Raw genomic sequence first — 13,697 nt, forward strand, 5'->3', positions numbered from 1 at the left:
TTTCATAGATTGTTTTCTTCAGCTAACCATGTCTTCACAATCACTCAAGTTTCTTAGAGGTATGTATGGAGAATAGAACATTTCAATGTGTGGGGGAAAAAACGGAATACTTGATTCAGTAGAACAAAATATAGTCTTGAAAGAACTCTGACCATCCTTAGTTCTAAGACTCAGCACTCTATACCCTGGGGCCTTCCACTACTGATTAGTGAGAGTCTGGTCCCAGACCCACCATTCTCACTCTGGTTTTCATCTTGCCATGCCCTAGCATGTTTACGTCACTGTCCCAACCTCCTCCTACCTTTTACTCTTGATTACTATAAAAAAAAATCAAAACTACTATTACTATTCCTGCAAAGGATTTGACAATCAATCACTTTATAATGCCATTGAGAAGCTTTGTGAGTTCTGTGACTAAAATACCCTTTCCTGGTATCCTTATATGTGTTGTCTTCCTCTATTAGGATGTAAGCTTCTTGAGGGCAGGAAATATCCTGCTTTTTATATTTGTATTCCCAGGTTCTTAGTTACAGTGCCTGGCACATAGTCAGCACTTAATACTTTTTCCATTTCCTTTCTTTCTCTAACAAGGAATTTCCTATCCATATGTTAATATTACACAAAATTTAATGACAAATGTAACTGCAGAGATACCTTTGCTTAATGATTCCAAGTATCAAGAAAGGCATAAACAGGAGATATGCTTAGCCAAGTGATTGCTAGTGTCATAGAAGATATATCACAAAAATTTCTGGTGGAAGGAGGATCCCTCATAGGTACCAAAGTTATCCAAATGACTCTATTCAGAATTGAATTGAACTAATTACAGTGATCCCAGAGATATAAAGTGTCTCCTATGAAATCAACAGTCATTCTGAAGCTATCCTAACTAAGGGTGGATACTCTTTATGCCTAAAACAAAAGTGGAGGAAAAACACACTCATAACATTTGTCCTGATGGTCTTTTTAACTATTCGTATAACTTGGACCAAAGTTAAAGTTTTTAAATTATAAGAATATGAAATGTCAGGGGCAGCTAGGTGGCGCAGTGGATAGAGCACTGGCCCTGAAGTCAGGAGGACCTGAGTTCAAATCCAGCCTCAGACCAAACACTTGACGCGTACTAGCTGTGTGACCTTGGGCAAGTCACTTAACCCTGATTGCCTCACTATAAAAAAAAAAAGAATATGAAATGCCCAAAATCATTGATGAAATATCAAGCTTTCAGGAAAAAGTTAATAACTTGACAACAGCATGGAAACATTTTACAATGTATGCTTGTCAAATTTCCTAATTTTCTATAAATGACAATAATTCATATGTATATATACACATATATACATATATATGTATACATATATATATGTATATATATGTATATATATATATATATATATATATATATATATATATATGTATATATATATATATATATATATCTTGAAGGTTTACAAAGCAATATCCTTACAATAGCATGCAGAAGATAGTCAGTGAAAGTATTATTACCTCCATTTTATAAATGAGGAAAGTGAGGCTTTGGGAGATTATGTGACCTGTCCAAAGTCACAAAATTTGTTGGTGAGGAACAGTTGCAATCTGAGTCTTCTGATTCAAAGTCCATCATTCTATTCAGCACGTTTCTCTCTCTGTTACTATAACATGTTACACAATAACAGAATTTGCTTTAAAAGGGCCCGTAAAGGGAATGGAGTCCAGTTGAGGCAAGGCAAGGATCCTTTCAATGGTATATTTTACAAATGGCCATCCATTTGTGCTTGGATACCACCAGTGAGGCATTCAATACCTTCCAAAAGTGGTCCATTTCAACTTTTCTGAAGGTTTAGGAGTTTCTGTTTATAATGCATCTGTAATCTAACAATGCAACTATTCATTGGTTCTAATTCCTCCCTCTGGAAACCCTGACCCACAAAGAACCTTAATCCTGCTGCCAAATGTCAGCTTTTCAAATACTTAAAAGAATGATATCACATCCCTTTTCTTTTCTCTAGGTGAAACATCCATCCCCAGTTTCTGCGGAACATCTTCACATGGCATGGTCTTCAGTCACCATTACACTGGTTGTTTTACTCTGGACGCATTAGGGTCATTAATGTCCTACCTACAATGTATCACCTGAGAATGAATATCATACACAAATGTGACCTATGACAGATTCCAGGGGGATATCAACCCCTTCTTTCCTTGTCCTGGGCAGTCTAACTCAATTAGTGCAGCCAAAGATTCTGTTAGTTTCATTGTCAGCCATGTCTGCCATGTCATAATCTTAACTCATAACGACCTCGAAAGACATTGAAAACTCCCAGACCTTTTGTAAATGAATTACTATCTCACTCTTCCTACCCAATCCTACACTTGTTTTTTTAAATAATATTTTTTCCAATTTTACATAAAAAATTTTTAACATTTGATTTTTTTTTTAATAATTTGAGTTCCAAATTCTCTCCCTCTCTCCCTGCTTTCCCCACTCCCTGAAATGGTAAGCAATTTGATATAGGTTATACATGTGCAATCATACAAAACACATTTCCATCTAATCCTACACTTGTAATATTAATTTTTAAAAACTAAAATTATTTTAAAATTGTCTCTTCCATATCTGAATAATTGACCTAGAATACTATGTACAATTCTGGGTATCCTGATATAAGAAAGATGCTGATAATTTAGAGATTATCTAGAGAAGAGAAACCAAAAGTTTAAGGAGCCTTGAGTTCGTGTCTAAAGGATCAGGTGAAAGGCCTGGGAATGTTAAATTGGAGAAGAAAAGATGTGGGTGGGGGAGGGCAAATTTGACTTCTGTCTTGAAGTATTTCAAGGATTTTCATGCTGAGTAGGATTAGGTTGGTTCCATCTGATCCCAGAGGGCAGAACCAGGACTATTAGGGGGAAATTGCAAAGAAGCTGTTTAAGTTGAATTCCAAAAAAAAAAAAAATCCTAACAATGCTTTCCAAAAGTGGAATGAGCTGTCTCAAGGGGAGGTAGCTTTCCCTCCTTAGATGTTTTTAAACAGAGGCTGCATGGCAGCTATTCTAGTGGAGATTTCTTTTGTGCACACTATAGTTTAGACTGCCTCTGAGTTCCCTTCCAACTCTCAAATTCTATGATTCTGCGATCAATTACGACTTAATGTTTATCCTTATTAAATTTCACCTTGTTAGATTTGGACAAGGTTTCTAGTTTGTCAATATATTTTTGGATCGTGACTGTTATACCATATAATAGCAGGATGAATACACCATCTGTGCCTTCACTCAAGCCACTGATAAAAATGTTGGCGAACACAGGGCGAGCACAATACTACCTAGTTTGCTAATTATTTCATGTACGTACGTCTAGATTATAAACTTCTTAAAACGGATTTTTACCAAAGTTCTTCTTTTATTCCCACGGTACCTCTTATTACTGAATGCTGGGAATATAGTAGTTATTGACCAAATAGCAATTATTTGTTTGATTGATAGTTTAATCAAACAATGTCTTTTTTACTGCCTATGAAAATTCGAGCTGTCTGAGACCACAGAACTATCCCAGTGCAATCTATTTTGATGTGCCTATCCTAGTGGAATCACAGAACAGAAAGAAGATTGCAAGCAACTTCCGTTCTCCGGTCTTATTACATTAGATAAAAAAGGTCTCTTTTATTCTCATGAACTTTTGAGAGAGCGGCGGCATAGCATAGTGGATTGTATATTGGACTTAGAGTCAAGAAGACCCGAATTCAAAGTCTGCTTCAGACCTTTATTAGCTGCACGAGCCTTACACTTAACTTCTTTGCCACATGTTTATTTTGATGTTCCTGTCTGGTATTTTTAGAAGTTTTATTGATGTTTTGTGTTTTTACATTACATTTACAGACCATCCTTCCTGAGAGGTCTCTTGTAACAAAGCAAAACAATTAAGTTTTTAATTTAATAATTTTGATTTAATTTAATAAGTGCTATTATTATTATGTAAAACTAATAATAGTGACCTCATCTAAAAGTGTGCAACATTCCACATCTGTAGCACCCTCTCCCACCTCTCTCTTAAAAAATATTGACAGAAATCTAACTTTTTTCCCTCCCAAACCTCATCTGTAAAATGAGGTTGGCCTTGACGGGCTCTATAACCTCTTTCAGCTTGTAGTTTATGATCCTATGAGACACTTTTTGCTTCTTTTTTCCATGTATCTAGTTATGCCGCTTTAAATGGTCTCTGATTTCCTATGGCTGTCATAAATTGTTTACAATCACAGGATTTTTTTTCTTTTTATAAATACATGTTTTTGAAATGTTCCTGGGCATGCATATTATGAAGTTAGTACAATCTAATTATGAGTCAAATTAGGCATGGTAGCAGTTACATAATTTAATATAGTTATATCATTTGCTGCAGTCTGGTATATAGTAGCCAAATATTATTGGTAATCTTGATGGAACAGAGGTTATAGTTCATGAAAAGCAAAGTACTGCAGAGGCATATATTTTATTGAATTTCTGCAACTTGATTTTGAATGTAAATGCAAAAAAAAATTCTCTCCAGATTTAGAAATAGTTCTATGAAAGGGCAGTAGAGGTTTACTACAGGGATAGGGATTGGACCTGCGTGGAACTCTGAGATGTAGAAATTCTTTCTACTAATGCAAGTTGAAATCTTCTCTGCTAGCAACTGGAGTTTGGGTTTGTTTAGGTTTTTCTTACTGACTGCCTCAGGAGAGAATTAGGAGTTCAAGTATATACTTGTGTATAATAAATACATTAATTTATTATAATTGAAATAAAATGGAAGTAGATTACAATATCAGTCCTGGATATTGCCTTTTTTTTTTTTGGAGGGATAGAAATCTCTGACATATTTACAAATAAGTGTGATCTTTGGGCATGGAAGAGATAAACATATGGAGATATTTAGAATAAGACTTTGTCTTCACCATCTGGTTAGAATTTTTTCTACCCTAAAGATTTAAATAAAAGAATGAATCTTTACACACACACACACCACACACACACACACACACACACACACACACACACATATATTTGGAAGCAGGAAATGCACACGGGGAGAAGGGCTTCTTTGTTAAACCACAATACAATACCACAACAACCTAAATCTCAGTGCGTATTATGTGCGTGGCACTGAGGCAGATACTGAAGATACAAAGATAAAAATGACAAAATCCTCATCCTCAAAGAGCTTTCATTCTACTGGGAAACTAGGGAAAAAAGATATGACAGGCATAGAGATAATTATAATAGTACAAGGCAGGATCACTAAAGTTCAAAGAAGCTTCAGAATTAATCTCATTTTATATATGTGGTAGGAAGAGATGGGAGCAAAGGAGACATCTAGACCAGATGCTCCAGGAAAATTTGAGGAAGGAGAGAAAATTTCAGTTGGGACTGTCAAAGAACCCTTTGAAGAGGAAGTAGTACCTGAGCCTTAAGATCCTTGAAATGTCATTGGTTCTGAAACAAGAGCATGAGGGAGGGATTGTAATCTAGGCACTGGGAATAACCAATGTGAATGGAGGCAGGATATAGAAAGTCAAGTTCATGGAACATCTAGGAGTCCAATTTGGTTGAAATATGCAATGCATGAAATAAAATTAGGAATGAAGGCTGGAAGTAGATTGTGGAAGTCCTTAAATGGAAGGCTAAAGAATTAACATTTTATCCTGGAGTCAGTAGGGAGCTATTGAATGTTTTTTTTCTTTTTTTTTTAAGGAGGAGAGTCTTGTTAGGAACAGTATTTGTTTTACACAGGCTGGGCTAACTTCCCTTTAAGGCAGGGAGGGATGGCATCTTTGGAATTTGGTGATATGCAGAACTAAGGTATAAACCACAGGTGTGGCTTCCTTGTTACTTGAGGTATAAAGTCTCTCAGTTTATGAGGATTTACAGACACCAGAGGCTTAGCCAAATTTCTGCTATAGGGCATTTTTCTGATTCAGTCTTGCTGCCAAATTGAATGTAGAGATAGAAGGCAGCTCTTTTTTTTTAAATTTAAAGTAATTATTTTAAAATATCCTTTTAAAGATTTTGTTATAAGGAAAGTGACTTTTAATTGCAGCCTATGGTCCATGAATATTTTATTGTGTTCTAATGCCAAACCAGAATCAGATTGGCTCGAATTGGGTCTGGTCCAGCATATTGATATGGTGAGATCTGTACTACTGTATGAAAGGAAGGTTAGAGAAGGGAGACAGTAGAGGCAGGAAGGCAAATTATGGAGACTAACTGTATTTTTTAAGACACATACCCACGTAAAATAGGCTATGTGATGGAAGTATTCCCTTATAGAATATGAAGAAAAGTCAGCATGCTATAGTGAAGAGTATGAATAGAATGGACTTCAAACTCTGTAAGTTAGTAGTTTGATGTAGAAGCCAAAAAGCTATAAGATCTTGGGCAGCACTAAGAGAACTAGGGCTTTCTGTAATAGGGATGGTGTTCTATGTGTTCATCATACTTCATCTGGAGTATTCCTTTCTGGGCAGCATGGTTCAAGAAAGATATTGACAAACTGGAGAGCATCCAGAGAAGGGCAACCAGAATGGTGATGGGCCTTGAGTCTGTGACATGTGAAGACTGATTGAAAAAAAAAAAGGAATGCTTAGGGAGAAGAAGACTTAGGGGTAGGAGGAGACATGATAAATGTCTTCCAATGTTTGAAGGACTGTCAGATGGAGGAAGGATTAGATTTACTCTATTTGGACCCAGACGGCATAATCAAGGGCAAGCTTAATGTCAAAAACAAAAACAAAAACAAAAACAACTTTCTAATAATTAGAGCTGTCCAAAAATAGGATATGCTGCCTTGAGAAGTGCTATAGTCCCTTTCCTTGAATGCATGAAAGAAAGTAAGAAAGAAAATGAAGGAAAGAAGAAAGAAAAGAAGAAAAAGAAGGAAGAAAGATCTAGCTACAACAACTAAATTATTCTGTGCCCTCAAGGAGCCTATATTCTAATAGGAGAAGATGTCACATAGGTAGGGGTGTGCTAGTAAATATTTAACAACTGGCACTATTAAAAAAAATTATGAAGGGATACATTTTTAAGATTAATCCATCTTAATATTTTCTCCATCATGTTCTCAAGTCTAGATAATGAGCAAAACAATAAATCAAGTGCTGATTTGTAATGTTTCCTGATTTCTTAGGTGCAAATGCTCATACTGAAAATCGAACATGTTGGCTTTCAAGAGCAGGTATGATCCGGCACCAGCACACTGCTGCATACCGGGGAGTTAAAATTAGAAAGGGGGAGGAAGTCCACAGTGGTATCATTTGAAGATGGCTGGTGGCTAGTTTGGTGGTCTGGTTTTGGACATTAAAGTTCTACTTTGATGGCCTAGGGTGTTGGGGGTGGGGTGGGGTAGGGAAGAGTCTGAGTTCCAGTGGACCAGAATGCAGAGGGGTTTGAAGAGAGCCAGGATGTTGTAGCCTGGTTCCAGGGAGGATAAGGTAAAAACTCATCTATCAGAGTCTAAGGCTATTTAGGGCTGGAATCTGAGTGCTAGTAGAAGGTGGAGGAGGGTAAGAGTACAGGGAGTATGATTTGCAGATGGCAGGGAAGGGGCAGGATAGCCTCGTCCAAGTTTGGACAGGAAAAGGGGGTCTTCAAACAGAGGCTCGTGGCCACTTGTTAGATATGCTAGAGTGGGGATTCCTCTTGTATCTCAGTTGGACTAGATGGCTACCAAGGTCCCTTCCAACTCTCAAATCCTGTCATTTTGTGACTGCTGTATGTGGCCCTAGAAAAAAAGTTCAAAACTTTCCTCAGACACTTACTAGTTAGGTCAACCTGGGCAAGTCCCTTAATTTTTCCAGGTTTTAATATCCTCATCTATGTAATGAGAGTGTTGGATTTAGTCACCTCGAAATTTCCTTTTGGCTTTAAATCTCTGATCCTATGATCATATAGCAATAGAGGCAAAAGTGGGGCAGCAATGCCACAGAGAGGTTATGGAGGCTCAGACACAATCAGTTTGGGCTGCTTGTCATTGGGTGGGGAAGGAGATGAACAATGAATCAGATTTATAGAGAGTTGAGGGTACAAAGAAAGACAAAAGGAAAGTCTCTGCTCTCTACTGGGAGGGACAACAAAAAAACCATTCTGTACAAACAAGATCTATACACGATAAACTGGAGATGATCAAATGGAAGGTGCTAGCATTAAGAAGGATCAAGAAAGGTTTCTTGTAGAAGGTGGACTTTTCAGTTGGGCTTAAAGGAAGCCAGGAGACAGAGATGAGGAAGGAGAGGATTCCACATGTGGGGGAAAGTCAGGAAAAATGTCATTGGAGTTTAATTAATTGAGAGGGGTGGTTAATACAGTAAGACGTGTATTATAGGAAGATCAATTTGACAGGTGAGTAGATGATGGGGAGAGATTTGTGTTAGGGAAATAAACCAGCAGTCTATTTCAAGAGACCATTCAAGGTGATGAGAGCTTGCCCCAGCATACTGGCAGTGTCAAAAAAGAGAAGGAGGAGATGAATAGAGACTAGAGGAGAGATGTTAAGAAGGTTAAATCAACAGAACCTGGCAACAAATTGGATATGGGAGTGAGTGAAAGGGAGCAAGGGTTAGAAGATGACACCTAGATCATGAGGTTGGGAGACTGAAAGGATGATGGTGCCCTCAATAGTAATAGGGAAGTTAAGAAGATTGGCAGACCTTTGGTAGAAAGATAGTAAGTTCAGTTTTGGACATGTTGAATTTAAGATATCTTGGTCAAGATGTCCAATAGACAACTGGAGATTAACTGTGAGATAAGAGGAGTCACAGGATTGTAGATTTTAAAGTTAGAAGAGATCCTAAGTGTTTTAGATATGATTTACTTCATTCCTCATTTTATAGATATGGAAACTAAGTAAAACGCAGAGAGGTTAGGTGATTTGCTCAAAGTCACATAGGTAATGAAAAGAATCAGGGTTTAAATTTGAATTCTCTGACTCTAAATATAGAACTCTCTATGCCACATAATGATGCTTTCTAAATGGTCTTTGATATTTCCTCAAAATTGTTAAAAAAATATTTTCCAAGCCAGGGACTATTGTTATGATTCCCATACACTTTTATCTCCGAAGGCAGTGACTGTGTCTCCCATAAATCTCACACATATTATCTTCCTCAACTAATGAAAATCTTTCTTGGAGTAATACTTTGGTATTTTTAATAGAGAAGAATGTATTCTGGTCACAGTATAGGCATTCAAAAAATTCCAGTTGCTTGATTCAGGAGCTGGGAAGTGGTTGTTGTTGTTTGTCCTTTTTTTTTTTGAAGAGAACCAAAGACATCATAGGGTGATGTCCTAACTTGCCCATTAATTGGATTTAAGTGAGGCAGAGTTACACAGTCATTAGACTCACTTTCTCTTCTAGAGTTACTGTAGTCCAGTGGCAAGACAAAAGTCAAGATGACAGGGGATGGTCTAGGATGCAGTGGATGAGTTTGGTGTCTCTGGTATCAGACCAAGCTCTAAGCACTGCATAGCACCTACTTCAACTGCCTTCAAGGCCATTGGAACAAATTGTTTTCTTCTGCTGGGGAAAGTCTTCACGTGCTTGGGGCGGACAGCCCTCTAACTCACCAACAGGTTTGAGGCCTCTTGGTTACCCTCCACCTGGTTTAGCCTATCTGCTGGGTTGTGGCCATTGTGTATGCTACAGCTTCTTGGAGTCACAAGTGAGAGCTGGGTAATAGATGGTGCAATGAGTATAGAACACTGAACCCAGAGTCAGGAAAACATGAGTTCAAATTGTGATTCAGATACATACTAGTTTTTTGACACTGGGCAAATTGTCCAACTTCTGTCTCACTTTCCTCATCTGCAAAATGGGGATAACAACAGCTGTTGTGAGGATCAAATCAGATATTTGTAAAGCACTTTGCTAATCTTAAAGTGCTATGTAAATGTTAGTTATTAGTGTTATTTACATAAATAAGGCACTAAGAACTATACAAAGGAAATGGAACTTTGACCTGAAGGTGTTTATCAATTTTATATTTTGTTTATGCTGACATCCTAAATTTCACCTTTTCCCCCCCTTTACTGAAGCTAAGAAAGACAAGAACTCCCATATATAACACATTTTAGGAAGCATTTTCCTTACAACAACCTTGTGAGTTAGGCAGGGCAATCATCCCCACTTTACAGTAGAAGAAACTGAGGCTCAAAGAATTGGAAGACCTTGCATGCTGTCACAAAGCTAACAGGTACTGGCCTCAAACATCCATGGATCTAAAATCAAAGGTGTTAGGTGCAAAACATCTCTCTACCACTTAGAATAATCTGAGTGACCCTGGGCAATCGCTTTAGCTCTTTTGGCCTTATTGCTCAAATGAGGGGGTTAAATGAAGTGACCTCTAAGGTCCCTTTTCAGCTCTATATTTATGATCCTATGTGATCTAGATCTTTTGACTTCAGGTCCAGGCGTCGGTGCTATGACAACATACCACAGTCAGGACACCTATCTACCCAGAAACCATTTTGAAGAAAAAAGATGAGATCCAACAACCAAGACATGAACAATTATTTCATAATAGTCTTCTGTCTCAAGCATTTAATCAACCAAAGTGATTCTTTACGATGAGTTGTGATAGCGTGTGTGTGTGTGTGTGTGTGTGTGTGTTGAGGGGTGGGGTGGGAAACACTGTATTGTTTTTTCCCTTTATCACTGTGGATGTTTTGCTCACAACATCATTGCTGGGCTTACAATATGAGAAAGCTGCCTGAGGTCCAAACGCATGTAGTTTAAGCCTTGTGACTTCCCTTTCTGTTAATGATAAACACATAAATGAGCTTTCTAGAGGAACAAAGCACAGACCTTCATTCATATAGTCAACTAGAATACCAAGAACAAAAGAACTTTCATTAGAGTAAGTTTCTCAATCACTAATTAGGTTAATGGGTTTTTAGAGCTATAAAAATGGCCTGTGCATCATGTAGTACATTGTCTCACTTTATAAATAAGGAAACTGAGGCCAGGTACGGTAATATGTTTAAAGTCAAACATATAATTAGTGGCAGAGTTGGACTACATCTCAGCCCCTTTCATACCTATTTTAGTGCTGTTTAGCACAAATTTTAAATAAATATTTCATTGATGTTGTTTTACATCACTGTCACTTCTCAATGACTTTCCTCTCATTCTTCCCTCCTCTCCCCAAACCCAATATTCAGTGCTCTTTCCAACACCATATTACCATGTATTTCATGGGTTTTGTTTCATCAATATTTATTTTGTTTCATCAATACATATTTACACAACTCATCTTTTTTCTTTCTCAAACTCTTTGATGAGATCATTGATTATAGGTACTATGTACATACCTGCTTAAATAAAAGTTTTTCCCCCTTATTTTAAAAAATGCACTGAACCCTTTGGGAAGACTTTTAAATAGTACGGCAAATATTCAGATAATATTATTTGCAGAATAAGCTTTCAAAATTGATCCAATTAAATTCATCATAATAACTGAAACACTTTTTTTCTTTTTTAAAGGAGGAGATGTTGATACTATATTCCTTTTTTTCCTGTGATGTGGGGTGTCGTTTTTGTTTTTTTTTTTTAAATTCAGCTAGGTTCAGGTCAGGCAAGACCAGATTAATATCTCATTCAAGGCCTTTATCTTGCTACACAGTGGAAAGCTGGAAAAAAAATTGCTTTAGACTACAGACTCATAAACAGATACAGTTAAAAATAATACTTCATCATTTTGCTAGTTGCCCAAAATAAAACAAATAAGTAAAACAACTTTCTAGTTGATAACTTGCTGATTTTGCTTGGGGGCTTAGAAGAAACAGTAATAGGAAATGAGTTCTAAAATGAAGATATGGAACTTAAGATAGCCTACTAATAGGGGTGAATGTGTCAGGACAGAGTGTGAAGTCCCTTTTAGAACAGAATATACTAGTTGGCTCCCTATTTGAATTACTTTTAAAACACAGGGCAGAAAATACTGAACTAACTCAGACTTGAAACATTTGGGAACAAATATGAGTCACAATTAACTGCACCCTTGGTCGTTTGGGGCTTTCACTTACGCCTACTTTCATAAATTGCTCTGGATTTCTCGTATAGCTCATATGGGTCAGGCTTCCTCGGATCAAAGGCCTCTGTTGAGTCAGGAAATGAACTCCTGTGAAGGGAGGTTGGAAAGGGGAGATTCTGTGGTATAGCTGGAGCAGATAAACTTGTTTGAGGGCTGCCTTGATTCTCCCATCGTTCCATTATCTGAAAAGACAATAGTAAAATTAGGTCGTTTTGGAACTAGGTTCCCTCTTCCCCTCAGGCATAGCTCGAGAGTCTGTACTAGGCAACATGGTTAGCAAAAACTAGGTGTTCTCAGGGTTATATTATAGCATGATTTAGATTGTTGATAAAAGAGAACAGGAATAAAGACATATATGTATATGTATATATATAATATATATGTAGATATGTGTGTATATCCATATATATGACATACCATCATCCCAGTGAACCTTACTTATATGTTACCAACAATCAAGCCCTCCCCAAATTAATGCTTTTCTATCAGTCCTTAGGCAAATATATCACAGTGTAAAACCCTAGAATTGTCTGAGGTCTTTTGTTAAACTGAGCCCATTATGGTAGGTTAAAACTTCTTCCTGATACCATCACCTTATTCAGCAATAAATTAGGTTGCTAGCCAAATACAAGTTGTTGCCTTGATGTTACAAGTAAACCAGGTATGGAACCATTTAAATGTGGTTCCTTTGTTGGCTCTGGCTTTTCTCAATGACATGAGAAGAAGACTACTAACTTTTCCTGGCCTCTAGCTAATCCTGTTCTGCTGTGAAAACATGCTGGCCCCATTGTGAGAACCATTGCTCAGGTCTCCATGGTTACCACATATTATTTAACCACATATTAAACTAGTTCTGACATGTCCATCATAAAATCATAGAATTAGCTAGAAAGGACCTTATAGATCATATGGTTAACCCTCTCATTGTATTGATGGGGAAACTGAGTCCTAGAATGAGTACAACTTTTTCTAAGTCATACAGTCACCTAGTAACAAAGCTAGGACTGTACCCGTAGCTAGGACATAGTTGCTTAAATATGTAGCAACTTGGGGAACAGACTGATGAGTTTGTGGTTTGATGTTAATCTCTTTCTGTTCACTGTCAAGTATACTCAATACAGTAAAAGTGTCTGTAGAGTGGTCTTACAATCTGTGTTTTAAAAGTATTGCACTGTGCTTTATTATTCAGTCAACAATTCTTATTCTCTTAGGAAAAAGCTGCTCTGAATGCTAATGATTGATATAAAAAAAATATTGCACTTTTGGGGTTAAATTTCCCATTTTTGTCATGCTAACTACATTGAATGAGCAATATAGTTTTTTAAATTAACTTTCTTCTTTTACTTCCAAGTTTCATATGGTCAATTCAACATTCTTTTAAAATCATGAGACCACAGATTTTGAGCTGAAAGGCATCTTAGTCATCCTTTAGGCCATGAGTTCTTATCCTTTCTTTCTTTCTTTCTTTCTTTCTTTCTTTCTTTCTTTCTTTCTTTCTTTCTTTCTTTCTTTCTTTTTCTTTCTTTCTTTCTTTCTTTCTTTCTCTCTCTCTTTCTTTCTTTCTCCCTGCCTTCCTGCCTTCCTTCCTTTCTTTGTATCATGGGGTTTTGTGACAATCTGGCAAAATATGGACTA

The 13,697-nt window shown here is 37.0% G+C and overlaps 1 protein-coding gene across 6 annotated transcripts in view; it reads right to left on the bottom strand.

The window, feature by feature from the left end:
* Positions 1–13,697, bottom strand: part of MAGI2 (membrane associated guanylate kinase, WW and PDZ domain containing 2) — a 701,300-nt gene that overhangs the window by 225,329 nt on the left and 462,274 nt on the right. For all 6 annotated transcript variants that reach the window (XM_020984495.2, XM_078154538.1, XM_078154537.1 and 3 more), the window contains one exon: positions 12,055–12,244. In XM_020984495.2, the coding sequence (XP_020840154.2) occupies positions 12,055–12,244 (190 nt within the window). The remainder of the gene's footprint in view (positions 1–12,054; positions 12,245–13,697) is intronic.

Source organism: Phascolarctos cinereus, unplaced genomic scaffold, assembly GCF_003287225.1.
Source record: "Phascolarctos cinereus isolate Bilbo 61053 unplaced genomic scaffold, phaCin_HiC Scaffold_1;HRSCAF=81, whole genome shotgun sequence".
Lineage (NCBI taxonomy): Eukaryota > Metazoa > Chordata > Mammalia > Diprotodontia > Phascolarctidae > Phascolarctos > Phascolarctos cinereus.